The 15,846-nt window shown below is 51.4% G+C and overlaps 1 protein-coding gene across 6 annotated transcripts in view; it reads right to left on the reverse strand.

Annotated features, from left to right (window-relative positions):
* Positions 1–15,485, reverse strand: part of LOC146209926 (solute carrier family 41 member 1-like) — a 246,281-nt gene extending 230,796 nt beyond the window's left edge. For 2 of the 6 annotated variants that reach the window (XM_084605145.1, XM_084605150.1), the window contains exon 1: positions 15,007–15,132. Coding sequence is in view for 3 of the 6 variants with exons in the window: in XM_084605120.1 (XP_084461246.1) it covers positions 15,007–15,239 (233 nt within the window). In the remaining 3 variants the exon portion in view is untranslated. Of the gene's footprint in view, positions 1–15,006 lie in introns of all 6 variants that reach the window. The other 4 variants (XM_084605120.1, XM_084605139.1, XM_084605117.1 and 1 more) reach the window with 4 other exon arrangements.
* Between the last annotated feature and the right edge of the window lie 361 nt (positions 15,486–15,846).

The raw sequence follows: 15,846 nt of genomic DNA on the forward strand, positions 1-15,846 counted from the left end.
AATCCGGTGGCGAAAAAGCGTTGGTCCGGGAGGACTCCGTTGATGGCGGTTGAAGTAGGCGGACACGCGTCACTTCGGCTCCGCAAATTTTGACCGATTTCTTCTACAGGAAGGGAAATGCGCCTTATCTGTCACACTTTTGTCTGTGGGCACCTGAACAGCGCCGTAGGGGAAGGGAGGAAGGTGGGAGTTAAAGTGGAAAGAGAGAAAGAGGAGCCATAGTGGAGGGCTACGGAGTAATTTCAACCAACGTGCGCTGACATCGTACAGCACACGGACGCCTCTTCGTTTCGCATCCATCGAAACGCAGCCGCCGAGGTCGGGCTCGAGCCCGGGTATTCCGGACAGTATTCGGGCGTATTACCACTGTACCACCCCGGCGGGGCCCAAAAGTATCCCAAAATAATGAGTTGGTTCACAGGAAGGGAATGGCGCAGTATCTGTCACACTTGTTTCTGTGGACACCTGAACCGCACCGTAGGGGAAGGAAGGAAGGTGGGAGTGAAAGTGAAAAGAGCGAAAGAGGAGCCGTAGTGGAAGGCTACGGAGTTATTTCGACCACTTGGGGATCTTTAACGTGTGCTGACATCGCACAGCACACGGACGCCTCTTTGTTTCGGCTGCATCGAAACTCAACCACCGAGGTCGGGTTCGAACCCAGGCAGTCCGGACAGTAGTCGGGCGTCTTACTACTGCACCACCCCGGCGGGGCGCCAAAAGTATGGTTGGTTGGTTGGTTCATAGGAAGGGAAAGGCGCTGTATCTGTCACACTTGCTCTGTGGACACCTGAACCGCGCCGTAAGGGAAGGGATGAAGGTGGGAGTGAAAGTGTATAGAGAGAAAGGGGGGCCGTAGTGGAGCGCTACGGAGTAATTTCGACCACCTGGGGATCTTTAACGTGCGCTGACATCGCACAGCACACGGACGCCACTTCGTTTCGCCTCCATCGAAACGCAGCCGCCGAGGCCGGGATTCGATCCCGGGAACTCCGGCACAGTGGTCGGGCGTCTTACCACTGCACCACCCCGGCGGGGCATCCAAAAGTATCTCAGGTTTTGGTTTTGGGGAAAGGAAGGCGCAGTATATTTTCGGTGGACACCCTGGAATCGTGGACACCCACACTTCATTAGGTCAAGGTCATTTGAATGTCAAACTTAGTGCCATGCGAAGACTGGTGGTGGTAACAAAGTACCCCAGGTTTTGCGGCCGTCAGTGTTTTGTACATTGTGCAAGTGCGTGCGTTGTGAACTGTTGCCTGGATGTAGGGCCGCGCCCGAGGATAATCACTTGCAGGTGCGCGTCTCTGCATGGTGCCGCCACCCGCCTGTCTGCTTCTGAGAAGTATTGTAGAAGCGGTCCCCCTTCTACAAGCGTGCTTCGTGTGGGGAGAGCCGACCGGACCGTCGGAGCCGGATTTGCGGCACCGTTTTAGCCCGAAGGTCATTCATGGGAACATGCGTAGCGGAACGTGTTGCCGGGTGCTCGCATGTATGGCACCCTTCGTACTGGCCGGGAGCGAGCGCCCAAATGACCCTTCAGCCTTTTTTTTTTACACTGCGACTTTGAGCAGTGCGAAAGGAAGTCTCGTTTATCCTGTCTGCAGATGCGACAAAAGAGCGCCCGAAGAAGCATTCAGGAGTTGACTCGGGTATTCAGCTCAGAGCGTGCAAGCCAGAAGCTCCCCTTTAATCCGGCGCCAGGCCTGCAGAATGGCGGCTGGTTGATCTTTCCCTTTCCATGTCGTTGCTCGTAGTGGTAAACAAGGGTGGCGCGGGGCAATGCACTGTGGAAAGGATTCAGCCAGCAGCGGCAGCATGTATGAGGTGGCGGTGTGTGGGAGACAAGTGGGAAGAAAGTCTTCTGAGAGGAGAGGGTTCGACACCCTCGCTGGGAAAAAAGTTTGGCTGCGCTTTGTTTGTTGTAATTTGTATTGCTAGTGGGGCCTTGGGTTAGAGGCTAAGGTCAACACATTGAGCTGTGCCCATCTAGCATATTTCCTTATTGGACAGTTGATGTGTGGGGCTGGCCTCTGAAAATGACCGCCTCTATTTTTTTGTTTTGTGAAGGTGTAAAATGAGACGTGATCCAAGAGAGTTCAGTCTGAGCTGGGGCTCCATGCGTAGGCATGTAACGCGGCTGTTCTACTTAGGCTATAACCAGTTAGGTCGAAGAGCAAGGTAGCGCAGAGTGTTCTTTTTGTAAATTCATTTCAACTTTCAGTTTTACTCTCTGTATATATATGTCATGCTGTAAATATATGCTCTACCATCATCACCTTCAACTATACCTCCTGGTCTTCCCTACGCCGAACTACATAACAGGAAGGGTTTAAACAACCTTCCGAAAAGGAACGAACGATATAAATTCTACTCTGGATGCAGAGTTATTGCGAAGGCCCGCCTGATATGCCGAGTGCTCAGTGACCTAAAACATTTGTGGGATGGCCTCAAGCAAACTACTGTATACTGTACCATAGTGTATATAATTCTTTTTTTACCTATCCTTTTCTTTCTCCCTATCGCTCACCTCTTTGATTTCCTCTACCTCTTCCTCGCTACCCCTTCGTTTCCGCCGCCCCGGTTCAAGTGCTTCAGATATCAGATAGCAGATACCGGGGCTGGCAAACATCTTTTCTTTCCTTTTGTATATTGTCACGACTGAAGTCCGAGGGAGCCGTGAAAGTACCACGTAGCCAAGGACCCGAGAATGAGGTCGGCTTGTCGTTTCGAACACAGAGTCACAGCGTCCAGCACCAGCGCGCCGCTCGTGCCAACCACCGCTTCGTTGTCGTCGGCCCCAAACACGGCTGTCGCGCGGCGCTAGGCACGTGGCATTATTCCCCCCCCGTGAAAGAAAACATCGTCCCGATGACAAGGTGATAGGAGAAAAAAAATTAGGCGTGAGATGAACTGTACAATAACGCAAGGTTTCACTTGCAGGGAACGCTCAGTCACGCGAAAAATACGGCTTTAAGCGCACCACATGCACAATTTCAGGCCGCTGGCGTCGAACACCGACGGTCACAGTTCCATCTGGAACGACTTCATAATTAACGTTGTTTAAGCGGCGCAAGACTTTATAGGGTCCGAAATAGCGGTGGAGTAGTTTCTCGCTCAAGCCTTTGTGACGCACGGGGGTCCACACCCACACTTGGTCACCTGGTTCATAGTGGGCCTCCCTGTGCCGAAGGTTATAGTGTCGCGCGTCGGTGGCATGCTGCTCCTTGATGTGTAAGCGGGCCAGCTGACGGGCTTGCTCGGCCTGTTCCGCGAAATGGGCGGCGTCGGGTTCGACCGCTTCTTCCAAGCACGGGAGCATCGCGTCCAACATCGTGCGGGCCTCTCTGCCATATACGAGACGGAACGGCGTAAACTTCGTGGTTTCCTGCGGCGCCGTATTGTAGGCGAAGGTGACATACGGCAGGATCTCGTCCCACATTTTATGCTCAACGTCGATGTACATTGAGATCATGTCCGCCAAAGTTTTGTTTAGTCGTTCCGTTAATCCATTTGTCTGAGGGTGATACGCTGTTGTTGTGCGATGCTCGGTATGGCTGAGAGTTAAGGTGTCCCGCAGTAGCCGAGCTGTAAACGCCTTTCCTCGGTCAGTAATGATGGTCGACGGTGCACCGTGTCTGAGCACAATGTCGTTCATAAAGAATCGAGCAACTTCGCCGGCAGTACCTCGGGCAAGGGCCTTCGTTTCAGCGTAGCGTGTTAAGTAGTCTGTGGCGACTACAATCCACTTGTGTCCGTTCGAGGATAAAGGAAATGGGCCTAAAAGGTCCATGCCCACTTGTTCGAAGGGTGTGAGGGGCGGTTCTATAGATTGTAACATACCGGATGGCTTGAGCGTGGGTTTTTTTCGTCGCTGGCATTGTCGACAGGTCTGTACGTAACGTCTAACGCTCGGAGAAAGATGTGGCCAGTAGTAGTTCTGCCGGACTCGGTTTAGGGTGCGTGTAAAGCCAAGATGCCCTGAAGTTGGTTCGTCGTGGCAGGCCAGGAGGATTTCGTGCCTTAGATCAGCTGGTATGACTAGCAGGTATGTTTTCGCACTCGACGTAGAATTCTTCTTATAAAGCACCCCATTGCGGAGGCAATACGACGACAACCCCCGAGCAAGGTACCGGGGTATTGTAGGATGCCCACCTTCAAGATGGTCAATAATCAGTCGCAGCTCGCCGTCGGCACGCTGTCTGGAGGCGAGATCGGACGTAGTGACTGCTCCGAGGAAGCTATCGTCGTCGGTGGCATCTGACGAAGGAGGGCCGACGGGCGCGCGGGACAGGCTATCGGCATCGGTGTGCTTCCGGCCAGACTTATAAATAACATCGAAATCGAACTCCTGTAGGCGCAATGCCCAACGTGCTAAGCGGCCACAAGGATCCTTTAAGTTTTTCAGCCAACACAACGAGTGATGGTCAGTGATGACGCGAAACGGTCGGCCATAAAGGTACGGGCGGAACTTGGCAGCGGCCCATACTACCGCCAAACATTCTTTTTCAGTGGTGGAATAGTTACACTTAGCACGGGAAAGTGCACGGCTGGCGTAGGCAATTACTTTCTCGACCCCGTCTTGGTGCTGAACTAGAACGGCACCAAGGCCGACGTTGCTCGCATCCGTGTGTAATTCTGTGTCGGCATCATCGTCGAAATGTGCCAGGATCGGGGGTGACTGGAGCCGGCGTCGTAACTCGTCGAAAGCCATCTGCTGCTCGGCGCCCCAGGAAAATGATGCGTCATCTCGAGTCAGGAGAGTCAGAGGGCTGGCCATCTGTGCAAAGTTTTTGATAAAGCGACGATAATAGGAGCACAGCCCCAAAAACCGTCGGACTGCTTTTTTATGGGCGGGGACGGGAAAGGCAGCAACGGCGGCAAGTTTCTCAGGGTCAGCTCGGATGCCATCAGCACTCACGATGTGCCCAAGAAACTTCAATTCGGTGAACCCGAAGTGGCACTTTTGAGGCTTGAGAGAAAGGTTGGCAGACCGGACAGCTTCGAGAACAGTTCTCAGGCGGCGTAGGTGTTCCGTGAACGTCGCTGAAAAAATTATTACGTCGTCGAGATAAACAAGGCATGTCTGCCACTTAAGACCTGTGAGCACAGTGTCCATCATCCGCTGGAAGGTGGCAGGAGCACAGCAGAGCCCGAATGGGAGGACGCGGAATTCATAGAGCCCATCTGGTGTTACGAAGGCAGTTTTTTCACGGTCCCTCTCATCAACTTCAATTTGCCAATAACCACTCCTGAGGTCAATGGAGGAGAAGTACTTGGCTCGGCGAAGTCGGTCGAGAGAGTCATCAATCCGTGGTAGCGGATAGACGTCCTTCTTTGTCATACTGTTCAGTTTCCGATAGTCAACGCAGAAACGAAGTGTTCCGTCTTTCTTTTTAACGAGGACTACAGGCGAGGACCATGGGCTGTTTGAAGGTTGAATGACGCCATCGGCGAGCATCTCCTTGACTTGCTGTTGGATAGCTTCTCTCTCCCGAGGAGACACACGATAGGGCTGCTGATGGATGGGTCGAGTGCCTTCATGCGTGATAATCCGGTGTTTAATGACCGACGTTTGCTGCACCTTAGATGAAGACGTGAAGCACACACGAAACTCCAGCAATAGATCTTGAAGTTGCCTCTTTTCAACGGAGGAAAGGCTAGAATTGATGTCGACAGCGTGTACGGCATCATCCGGTTCAGTGCTAGGCGTAGCTTCCTCTGAAGCAAAACATTCGGCGACTTCGTGCAGATGGTCGACGTAAGCAATGACAGTGCCACGGAACAGGTGTCGATGTTCATTGGAGAAATTGGTGACAAGTACCTCCGTCTCTCTTCCACGAAGGAAACAAAGACCTCTTGCCACAGAAACTCCCAAGGCGAGTGAGAGGGAGACATTAGGCTCAACAACCCGGAGGCCGTGATGTGGCTCGTCACAAGTAACTCTGGCGAGGATGCTGGCGCGTGGTGGCACTGTGAGGCTATCATCGGCGACTCGCAGCGTGGAGTGGGACCCGCGGTACTCATGCTTTTCAGTGGCCAGTTTGGCGGAAAACGTCACCAAGCGGTTCGGTAGATCTATAGTGGCACCGTGCTCACGAAGGAAGTCGATGCCAAGAATAACATCACGAGAGCATTCGCGTAGAACGAGAAAAGTCGCAACAAAGGTGCAGCCTCTCACCGTAACCCGGGCTGTACACATACCCAGTGGTGCAACCACATGTCCGCCTGCCGTACGTATGTCTGGTCCGTTCCATGGCGTCATCACCTTTTTCAGTGTCCTTGTAAGCCGCCCACTAAGGATAGAATAATCGGCTCCCGTATCAACTAAAGCGCTGACCTCCTTCGTGTCGACGATAATAGGGATGTCCAGGGAGACCCGGCCAAGACCAGGGCCTGTCGACGTCGGTTCGGAGTGAAGTGAACGGTGTGGTGGCGGAAGCTGGACGGCGGTTGGGTGGTCGGCGTCGGGACAATTCAATGTCGACGGCAGGTCGGAGTGAAGGAAGCGGTGCGGCGACGGAAGCTGGGCGGCAGTTGTGTGGTCTGCGTCGGGGCGATTTAAGCGACACGGCGGTGATAACTGGTCGGCGATGCGGACGACGTCACGGCGATCTGGTCTGTGCGGTGAAAACTGGACAGGAATTCGGCGTTCGACGTCGGGGCGAATCGAGCGGTGCGGCGGTGGAAGCTTTACGGCGAATCGGTGTGCGGCGGCCTCGCCCCCAAAGGTCGCCGGAGCTAGTTTTCCCGATGAGGACTCGAGGAACCATGGCGTCCAGCGGTATACCGTGACCCAGAGGGTGAAGAGCGACGAGGCGAAGGCGAGCGCGACTCGCGACGAGGAGAATGTGGCAGACTGGCGGGTGACGTACGCTGGCGGGTTACGTACTCGGCGATGTCCTGAGGCCGCTGACCAGGCCGTGGACGAGGGCTGTCGGGGGAAAATCCCCTAAGGCCCATCTGACGATAAGGGCACTGCCGGTACAGGTGACCTGCCTCGCCACAGTGGTAGCAGAGAGGGCGGTTATCTGGAGCGCGCCAGAGATCAGTTTTCCGGGGCGCCTGGCGCCGATCTTCCCAAAGGGGCAGCGGTGCCGCAGCGTGCACAGCGACCTGAGGTTGCGTGTAAGGCGAAGGGGTGGGTAGCAGGGCTGGGCGGCGTGTGACATCAGCATAAGTCATCCGCTCGGTGGGGCCCGGGGGTGGTGGTGGAACGACTGTACTTGTTGGTGGCGTGAGTGCATTCTGGACCTCTTCACGGATGATGCTGGCCAGGGAAGCTGCGCCAGGAGCTCCATGAACTTTCTGGAGCTCCTCGCGAACCACGGTGCGAATGAGGTCGCGAAGGGAGCTCATATCTGCCCCGGGATTGTAGTCGGTTCGGTCAGACGGCGGTAGTGTGGATATGGAATTCAGCGGCCGACCGTACTGGCTGCATCGCTGCTGTAACAGTTTCTCCATGGTCACAGCTTCAGCCAGAAACGCCGCGACGGTGGTGGGCGGGTTCCGCACGAGGCCGGAAAAAAGCTGTTCTTTGACGCCGTGCATCAGGTGCCGAACCTTCTTCTCCTCACTCATGGACGGGTCGGCGCGATGGCAAAGGCGCATGACGTCTTCAACGTACATTGCGACCCCCTCGTTCTGACGCTGAACTCGAGAGGTCAGGGCACGCTCGGCATTCTCTCGGCGGTCACTGTTGGCGTACGTACCGAGGAGCTGACTTCGGAAGGCCGGCCACGTAGAGAATGTGGCCTCGCGGTTCTCGAACCATGTCCGAGCAGCGTCTTCAAGGCTGAAGTAGACGTTCCGCATTTTCGCAGCGTCGTCCCAGCCGTTAAACGTCGCGACCCTTTCATAGTGAGCTAGCCAGTCCTCGGCGTCTTCAAACTGCTCACCGTGAAATGGTTTAGGGGTACGTGGGGTCTGAAGGATGAGACAGGACGAAGGGGTGGAAGGGACAGTCATGGTACGAGCGGGCGGTGTCGTTGCCACAGCCAGAGTCTCTTCGTCAAGAGGGAAGGCCTCGGGGGACAAGCCTCGGAGCCGTCGGCTGGTACGATGAACCGGAGTGGTCACGAGAGGCGGCCGCGTAGGGTCGTCCGCAGGAGAAGGGATCATCGATCGCACCTCCACCAGTGTCACGACTGAAGTCCGAGGGAGCCGTGAAAGTACCACGTAGCCAAGGACCCGAGAATGAGGTCGGCTTGTCGTTTCGAACACAGAGTCACAGCGTCCAGCACCAGCGCGCCGCTCGTGCCAACCACCGCTTCGTTGTCGTCGGCCCCAAACACGGCTGTCGCGCGGCGCTAGGCACGTGGCAATATACAATAAATAACCACTACCACCACCACCACAACAACCACCACCACCACCACCACCCAGGTTTTGCCCCGCCGCGGTGGTGCAGTGGTAAGACAGGGATGGGTCGCTCCGGAGCGGGTCGGATCTTCGGCGCCACTCCTTTCAAAAAGTGAGTGAGCCATTTGGCTCCACAAAGTCGGGGCCGGATTCGTCGGAGCCGTCGGATCCGTTGGTAGTGGTGGTGAAAAACTTTATATTTGGGAGCCTTAAGTGATTACATGCTAATGACGGGTCGGCTCTTGGCTGCGTGTTGTGGCCGGAAGCTGGTGCTTCCCAGCGACACCCAAAGCCCAGTCCGTCAGCCGCTTTTGAACGGTCGCGTCAGAGCTGGACACCGCAGCCTCCCATCGCTCGAGGTCGGAGAGTTGCGAAGTGGCTGGAGGGTGGAATTCCGAGCATTCGATCATAATGTGTTCAAAATCAGCTTTAGGTGCCCCACACAGGGTGCGCTGCGGCGAGAACAGTCCTGGATGGATAAAAGCTAAAAAGCAGGGGATGGGAATGTACAGGACTGAAGCTGGCGCCACGTCACCTGTTGTAGCTTAGTCATATATGTATGAGGGTGGAGGGTTCGTTGATCACGGTAATGGAGAGAGATTTCGTGATAGGATACCATGCGCTGGCGAGCATCTCCCCAGGCAGTGGCAGTCCCTGCTCGGCTGACGTATCCTCGAGCAAAAGAGTGAGCTGCTTCGTTTCCTGGGTGACCCGTTTGAGCGGGCACCCATAATTATTGAATAGGGTGTTCGGGTGGGGGGAGGGAGGTACCCATCGTCATCGCGGAGTGTGGTTGGCCACAGTGTGTGACCAGGGCCTCAGGTCTCAATAAAACCTGATCCGCCAAGTCCGACCTTCGCGTTACCTTACAATATTATTTTTTTCGAGGGTTAATAACTCGGAACAATATTGCGAAGAGATTCCGAGATGAAAAGTGGAGAAAATAACTGGAGTTCTGACCGCTTTAAGGCGCTGAGATAAAGGTAATAGCAGCATGACGGAGATCCATGACGTTAGGCAAAGCATGTGAATGCAAGATTTGCACTGCAATTAATGACATGTTAAGTCTCCATACCAGAGTACCCAAGTGCTCCACACTTAATCCTCGAAAGTTTGGTTTATTTATGGGGTTTAATGTCCCAAATGGACTCGGGCTATGAGAGACACCGTAGAGTAGGGCACCGGAAATATCGACTATCTAGGGTTCTTTAATATGCGCTGATATCGCTGAACGCACAGGCGCCTTGCCTTTCGCCACCATTAAAGAGCGGCAGCTGTGGCCAGTATTCAATCCTGCGTCCTTGGGCACAGCCTTCGAGTGCCTTAAACAGTGCAACCTCGCGGTGTATAATCCTGTTAAAGCTATTTCTGCGGGAAAACGGACAACGAGGATACAATTACTGAGCCAACGAGCGCACCTGAAATGAAAGCGATGATTATCACGACTCGTGCCGTATAGTTGAGCACGCAAAGCTGAGGCGGAAACACTTCTTTTTACAGCTATGCATGTTATTCCAGCTATGTACAGAGACAGCTCTTTATGTATTTGTTGTAAAAATTTTGCATGTTCTTTGTACTTACGTCCAGTTGTGGTATAAATACACAAGCTGTATTTTTGCACCGAAAGCGATAGTTTAGTAAATTTGTCACCAATGACAGAGTCTCTTGCTTCTAAGGAACTTGCAGGGAGTAGGGTTTTAAATACCACACTCTGCCGATACAAGGATGGAGTTTGTGTAGAAAGCCATCACACATTTATGTTTACAGCGTCTCTCACAGCCTGAGTCAGTTTGGGACATTAAACCCCATATTTACTGTAGCAATCAGTTAACAAAATTATTTCAGTAGCGAAATTTATTCAGACAGTGAACGTTAGATGCGTGAGATAGGTGTGCTCATTAAATTATCGCTATATAAGTAGGTGTACCCAGTAAAGTATCAACTATATATAGTCGGTTAACCTCAGAGATCAGGACGATTGTTGAGGTTTCATAATTTCCTTGTCTCAAATATAATGCGCGCCTTGAAGAGAACAAAAAAAAAAAATTTGCCGGCCTAAGCCGGGCTACGCCTGGATAATTCACTGCAGGAACACATGTGTGCTGGTCTATGAACATAGTAAAGATTGTGAGGAAAGTTAGTTTTAATCACGCGTGTGCTTCTGCGCTGTTGTGAAGGACGCCGAGTAGCGGCATGTGGTCGACCTGCCATGAGAAGATGCAGTTCTGGTAGTGGCTTGAAGAAGGTTATTGACAAATACCATAGCTCTTAGCAACAGTTTACAAGTGGCATAGACAAAAGGAAAAATGGCCGTTCAAGCATGAGAACCTCATTCGCGTAGTGTACGGCTACTTTTGACAAGTGGTACCATCTGGTACCATCAACACGATTCAAACAAAAGGGCGGCGTCCAGTGGCTGCTCCAGATGGTGCCACTGGTCCGTAAAGTGCCACAAAACATCACAGTAGCGGCTATAAAGACTATTCACAGCTAGTACGTTTCCACTTAACTTTATTTTGAAGTAACACCTACTACAATAATACACGAAAATTGTCTAAGAATCCCGTGACTAACCGTGTCATGTCGAGATGTCCGTTTGCTTAATGAACGGAATCGTGATGGATAAAGAGAGCTGGAAATGCAGCCGTTAAATGTATTCCTGAATTCATGATGCCTAAACTGGAGCATCAATGGACAAGAAGTGGAAGCTGTGACAGATGTTCTGTTCTTTTGCGCCAAGATTACCTCGGAAGGAGACTGCAGCCATGAAATTAGGAGACGCCTGCTTCTGGGAAAGAGAGCAATGGTTAGCCTTGACCGCCTAGTAAAGAGCAGAGACATTAGTCTGCCAACCAAGATCCGTATAACCCGTGCTATGGTCTTTCCAGTTGTGATGTATGGATGCGAGAGTTGGACTGTGAAAAAGGCTGGCCGCCGAAGAATTGACGCGTTTGAATTGTGGTGCTGGCGAAGACTCTTAAGAGTTCCTTGGACTGCCAGAAGATCAAATCAGTCGATATTGTCGACCATAAACCCTGACTGCTCATTGGAGGGTCAAATTCTAAAGTTAAAGCTCAGCCACTTTGGCCATCTGATGAGAAGAGAGGAGTCACTGGAGAAAGATTTGATGTTGGGAAAGGTTGAGGGTCGCCGGAGAAGGGGTAAGCAGCGAACGCGATGGTTAGATGGCATTCTCGAGGCATTGCAGATGAAGCTATGTGATGTTAAGAAGATAGAGACCGGAAAGCGTGGCGTGACATGGTCCATAGGGTCACGAAGAGTCGGACACGACTGAACGCCTGAACTGAACTGAACTGAAACTTTAGTGTATCCAGGGTCACACTGCTACTTGCAATTCTTATTCTCATAGAAGTAATCCACGCTTTTTCTTTTTTCCAGCGATGGTATGAAAGCAGATAGCAACAGATCAAAGATTCCTCTGAGCAGCTCAGTGAGTAGAATATTTCGCTGAGTGAATCGAGGTGTTCACCCTGCGTTCTCAGAAGAATGCGCGAGCATTTCTTTTTGCCGCTTCTGCAAAAGACAATAACCACGCAGGTGGTCTGAGGTTAAATTGTAAGCGCAATGACAACGCGCGTCGAGATCTGACGCGGCGGCAAACCATAAGGCCATAGTGTGAAATGAAGATGTAAGGAATTCAGCCCTTCCTTCGGGGCCTGAGATGAGATCGGCAGTGTGACGCAAAGCTCATGGGCCAAGCGATCTACTTAATAATCACTGACTGGCGCTTTGTTGCATTGTTAATCCGCTTACCAGGACGACGCTTTATTCGCTTCAGAACTCGCGCATTTAAAGTATAGATCTTTTTTCTTCACTAGTCTTTCCGAAGGACGAAGTCTATTTGTGCATGTACTACATGTCACCTCAAATAAAGGTTCGAAGACAATAAATGCAGTTTGTTTGCGCATTAACAAATTACATATGCAGTGTTTTGCATTTACATGCATGGGACAGTATTCCACTTGCTTCTACTTTCTGTTCTCCATTGCGGACCGATTTGGTCCTCTGGCAACAGCTGGGTAACGAACCAGCTATGTTCAGGCGTCCGAGAGAATCCCCCGGACCATTGGCTCTTTAGCAGCCGCACCTCAGCACTGCTTGACGCAGCCAATATAGTTAGCAGGTGCGTGCGGCAATGGCGTTGGCTGCCGTCGAAGGCGTGGTCTGCTATCGCGATTTTTGCGACTGGCTGCGCCCCGCTTAGGTCTGATGCTAGCGTCATGCAGGCATTAGACCAAATGAAATGCACAATGTCAACTTGTCGAACACAGCCCTTGGTGCCTGTCGCAGTCATAATTACGCCCCCCCCTCCCCCCCCCCCCCTTTCCCGCTAAAATGAATCTGAAGCAAGTTTCTTTGCTATATAATTTAGAAACTGCAAAAAACGTTATACTTAATATTCGGTGCACTTTATGTCATTTATATAGAGCTCGACAGGGATGCATTGCTTCATGGAAGGCATGTAGGGTAAATAACTTTATTTTGTAAGCTAACTGGGCGGAGCGACACTTGCTCTTCTGCTTCAACTGGTTTTAAGTTCCACACCCTGGCACTGTACCATTGTATAAAACGCCTCTTGGTACTTAGAAAATCTGTACATTATGTCGAGCACGTTTTTAGCGAAAGTAAACCACTGTTTTCGACGACGCAGATGTTGTAGAGAAAGCGCCGGGCTCTCTCTTTTTCTAAGACGCTTATCGTCTGACTGGATTCCACGCAGCACGGGGCAGTAGAAAATTAGGCGGCAGATGGGATTAGGAAGTTTGCGGTAATCAGGTCAATGCGGCTGGCTCAACAGCGCTTTGATTGAAAGAGAATGGGAGAGTGTCTGTAAAACAGGCCGGTGATGATCACGATGGCCAGTAAATAGTACAGATGTATAAATTTCTCCTTCAGACGTTGGCGTGTGCATTGTGTCGTGATAGCATATTCTTGAGGAGGTTTTTGAACGAAAGTGATGACAAATCATGCGTGGATGATACATACACTGTTTTTTGTCATTTTGGTTTTTGTCGTTTTTGTCATTTGGCTGTAAAACAGCGAGTAAGAAATATTAGCACAAGTTACTGGTGACCAGAGCAGTGATATTGCACCATGCGGCGCTGCAATTCGCAGATATGGCTAATAGGCCGTTCTCATTTTGCAGTAGAGGGAGAGACGACAGAAAGAAGTTTCTGTCAAGCGTGCCACCGCTTGATCGTCCATGTGCCGGCCTTACGTGTAAGTGCATGTGGCATTTATTTTCGGTTCAGCCATCATGCTTTTTATTAAGAAAAAATAACGTTTACTGGGTCGTGACAGCTCGTTTACCTCCCTAATACCGAAGAATGGGAACGGCCCGGTACTCCGGTTATCGGCATCTTCGTCAACCGCAGCGCCACACGTTATCATTCCAGCGATTCAATGATCCGTCACATGTGCTAATCATTTTTCTCGCGACTATACCTGATGTACACTTTTGTCAAAAGCTTAAAGTTCAAGATGTGTGTGTGTGTGTTCAAGATGTGTATGTGTCTGTGTGTTGTACGTGAGATAGGCGCGCTTTTCTCAATGTCTATCCCGCCTTGAACTTCTACATCGATCACTATGTCCGTCCCATTGGCGCATTTTCTTTCGCAACGAGGAGGAACAGACCAGAGACATCATGATAGGGTCCGCCATTCCTACACTTCAGTGCAATAAACTTTTATATCATCGCTCGGATAGGCATCATCAAAATTACCGTGAACCGTTGAATACAGCACATTCTCAAAGAAAGAAACAGCCTGATGGCAAGCGAGCAAAAGGAGCGCCGGTCCTGCCTTCTTTCTTGCCGTTGCATGTGTTTCATTCAGGAGGTGTTTGGGGCTCAGAGGATTTTATTGCTTCAAAGCCATACTGGCAGAAGGTGGTGGGTTTTATTTTATTTTCTGCAATGTATTTTGATGTCTATTAAAGGCTGGCAATGAATAAAAAAAACTTCATTCAGGAGGTACCCAACTAGCTCAACTGTCCGTTTTACGGCAACACCTCGTTTTACTGTTCTCCCGAACGCGTAGATGATTCGCAAGCAACGTTGACAGACTGCCCTCGACTTGTCATTCTGGAAAATGCGTTGCGCTCTGCTACAATCGACAACTGGCTTTGACGTTTCCATTTGGCTGCTGTTAGCCGACGGCGTTCGCGGAGCTGCTGCATGTCTATCTCTGAATGGCGGATAACGCTATGACAACTGCAACCATAACTGAACGTTTCTGTGCCTTCCCGTGAGCTCGACTATCGTACGCTAGAGCTTACGAAGCAAAAAAGCCATGACAGACGTGCACTATCTACCAGTAATGCGTGTGCTTACCGCGGTAACGCCTGCCTGTGATGCAAAAGACTTTTCAACTCTTTGACTATCTCCTAATGCATTGATGTACGACGAGCTGATTGCAGGTCTTAGCTTAGGCTGAGGTGTCCAGCCTTAAGGTAATGCCAAAGTACAAGACATCATCAATAATTTGTCTCTACAGAAATGTGTCACAGTGCAGATATTTGGAAGTCCAGCAATACGAAAAAGCGAGAAAACTCTTCTTTAGGCGGATAAAACACTTCCTGCGATGTTGACTTCAGGGTGACCAGTGTGTATCGTTAAATGCCACTTACCGTATTAGCCCTCCCGCTTGGTCTTGTTCCTTTGGCCCTTTGTCCAGGGGAACGTGCGGTTTTGCTTCCGATGATGCACGACGTTTGAAGGAATAGGTCTCTAAGCTATGCTTAGTTTGTCCGTACACATCCTTTGAGGAAGCCTTCGGCGTCTCTGACAATTGTTTGCTGAACGTCTGGGTCTCGGCGCCAACCTTGTTGCCTCCGTCAGCATCCAGTGGTTCTGGAGTCATCTCACTGCTCACTGCTCAGGCACTGACGGTTTTTTGGCTGCATTCGGCGTCGCGGCTGTGCTCACGTTCAGCGTCGCCGCCGAGTGGGGAGGCAGTCGGCGTGCGAATCATACAGACAAAACAATCACCGGCAGAGAACCATCATCATCTGTGCCGCCATTCGCTCCTGTCGCAGTTAGATTCAGGGACACCCAGCTTTCCCATTTTCTTGTTCTTGATGCATGTTGCAGCTGCCGCCGCGCCTCCGTGCTGTCCCTCTCTCTCATCGCCGCAGATGTGCAAACGATGAGACTACAGAAAGAAGTATCCAACAATAATGAAAAAAAAAACAGATGCCAAAAAGAGAAGAGGAAAGCTGTTTTGCGCAGCGGTTCATTTGCAGGTCGTCCCTCTTTCTTTTTCCTCTCCTCAGATGCCGCACGCGGCCGATTGCACGCTCGTGGATTACGTCACGATAAGCTCGGCGTTCGAGTGCGGCGAAGGCACGCGACGCGCACTCGCCGTTGCAGTGCAGGCATTGCCGAGTCGTACAACGAAGCGCCCGGCATAACCTCGTCGCAAAGATCACTGGTGTCACTGGCACAATGAATTCAATCCAAGACCGGCG

The sequence above is a fragment of the Amblyomma maculatum genome, chromosome 1, assembly GCF_055883805.1.
Source record: "Amblyomma maculatum isolate TAMU_Amacu chromosome 1, ASM5588380v1, whole genome shotgun sequence".
Classification (NCBI taxonomy): domain Eukaryota; kingdom Metazoa; phylum Arthropoda; class Arachnida; order Ixodida; family Ixodidae; genus Amblyomma; species Amblyomma maculatum.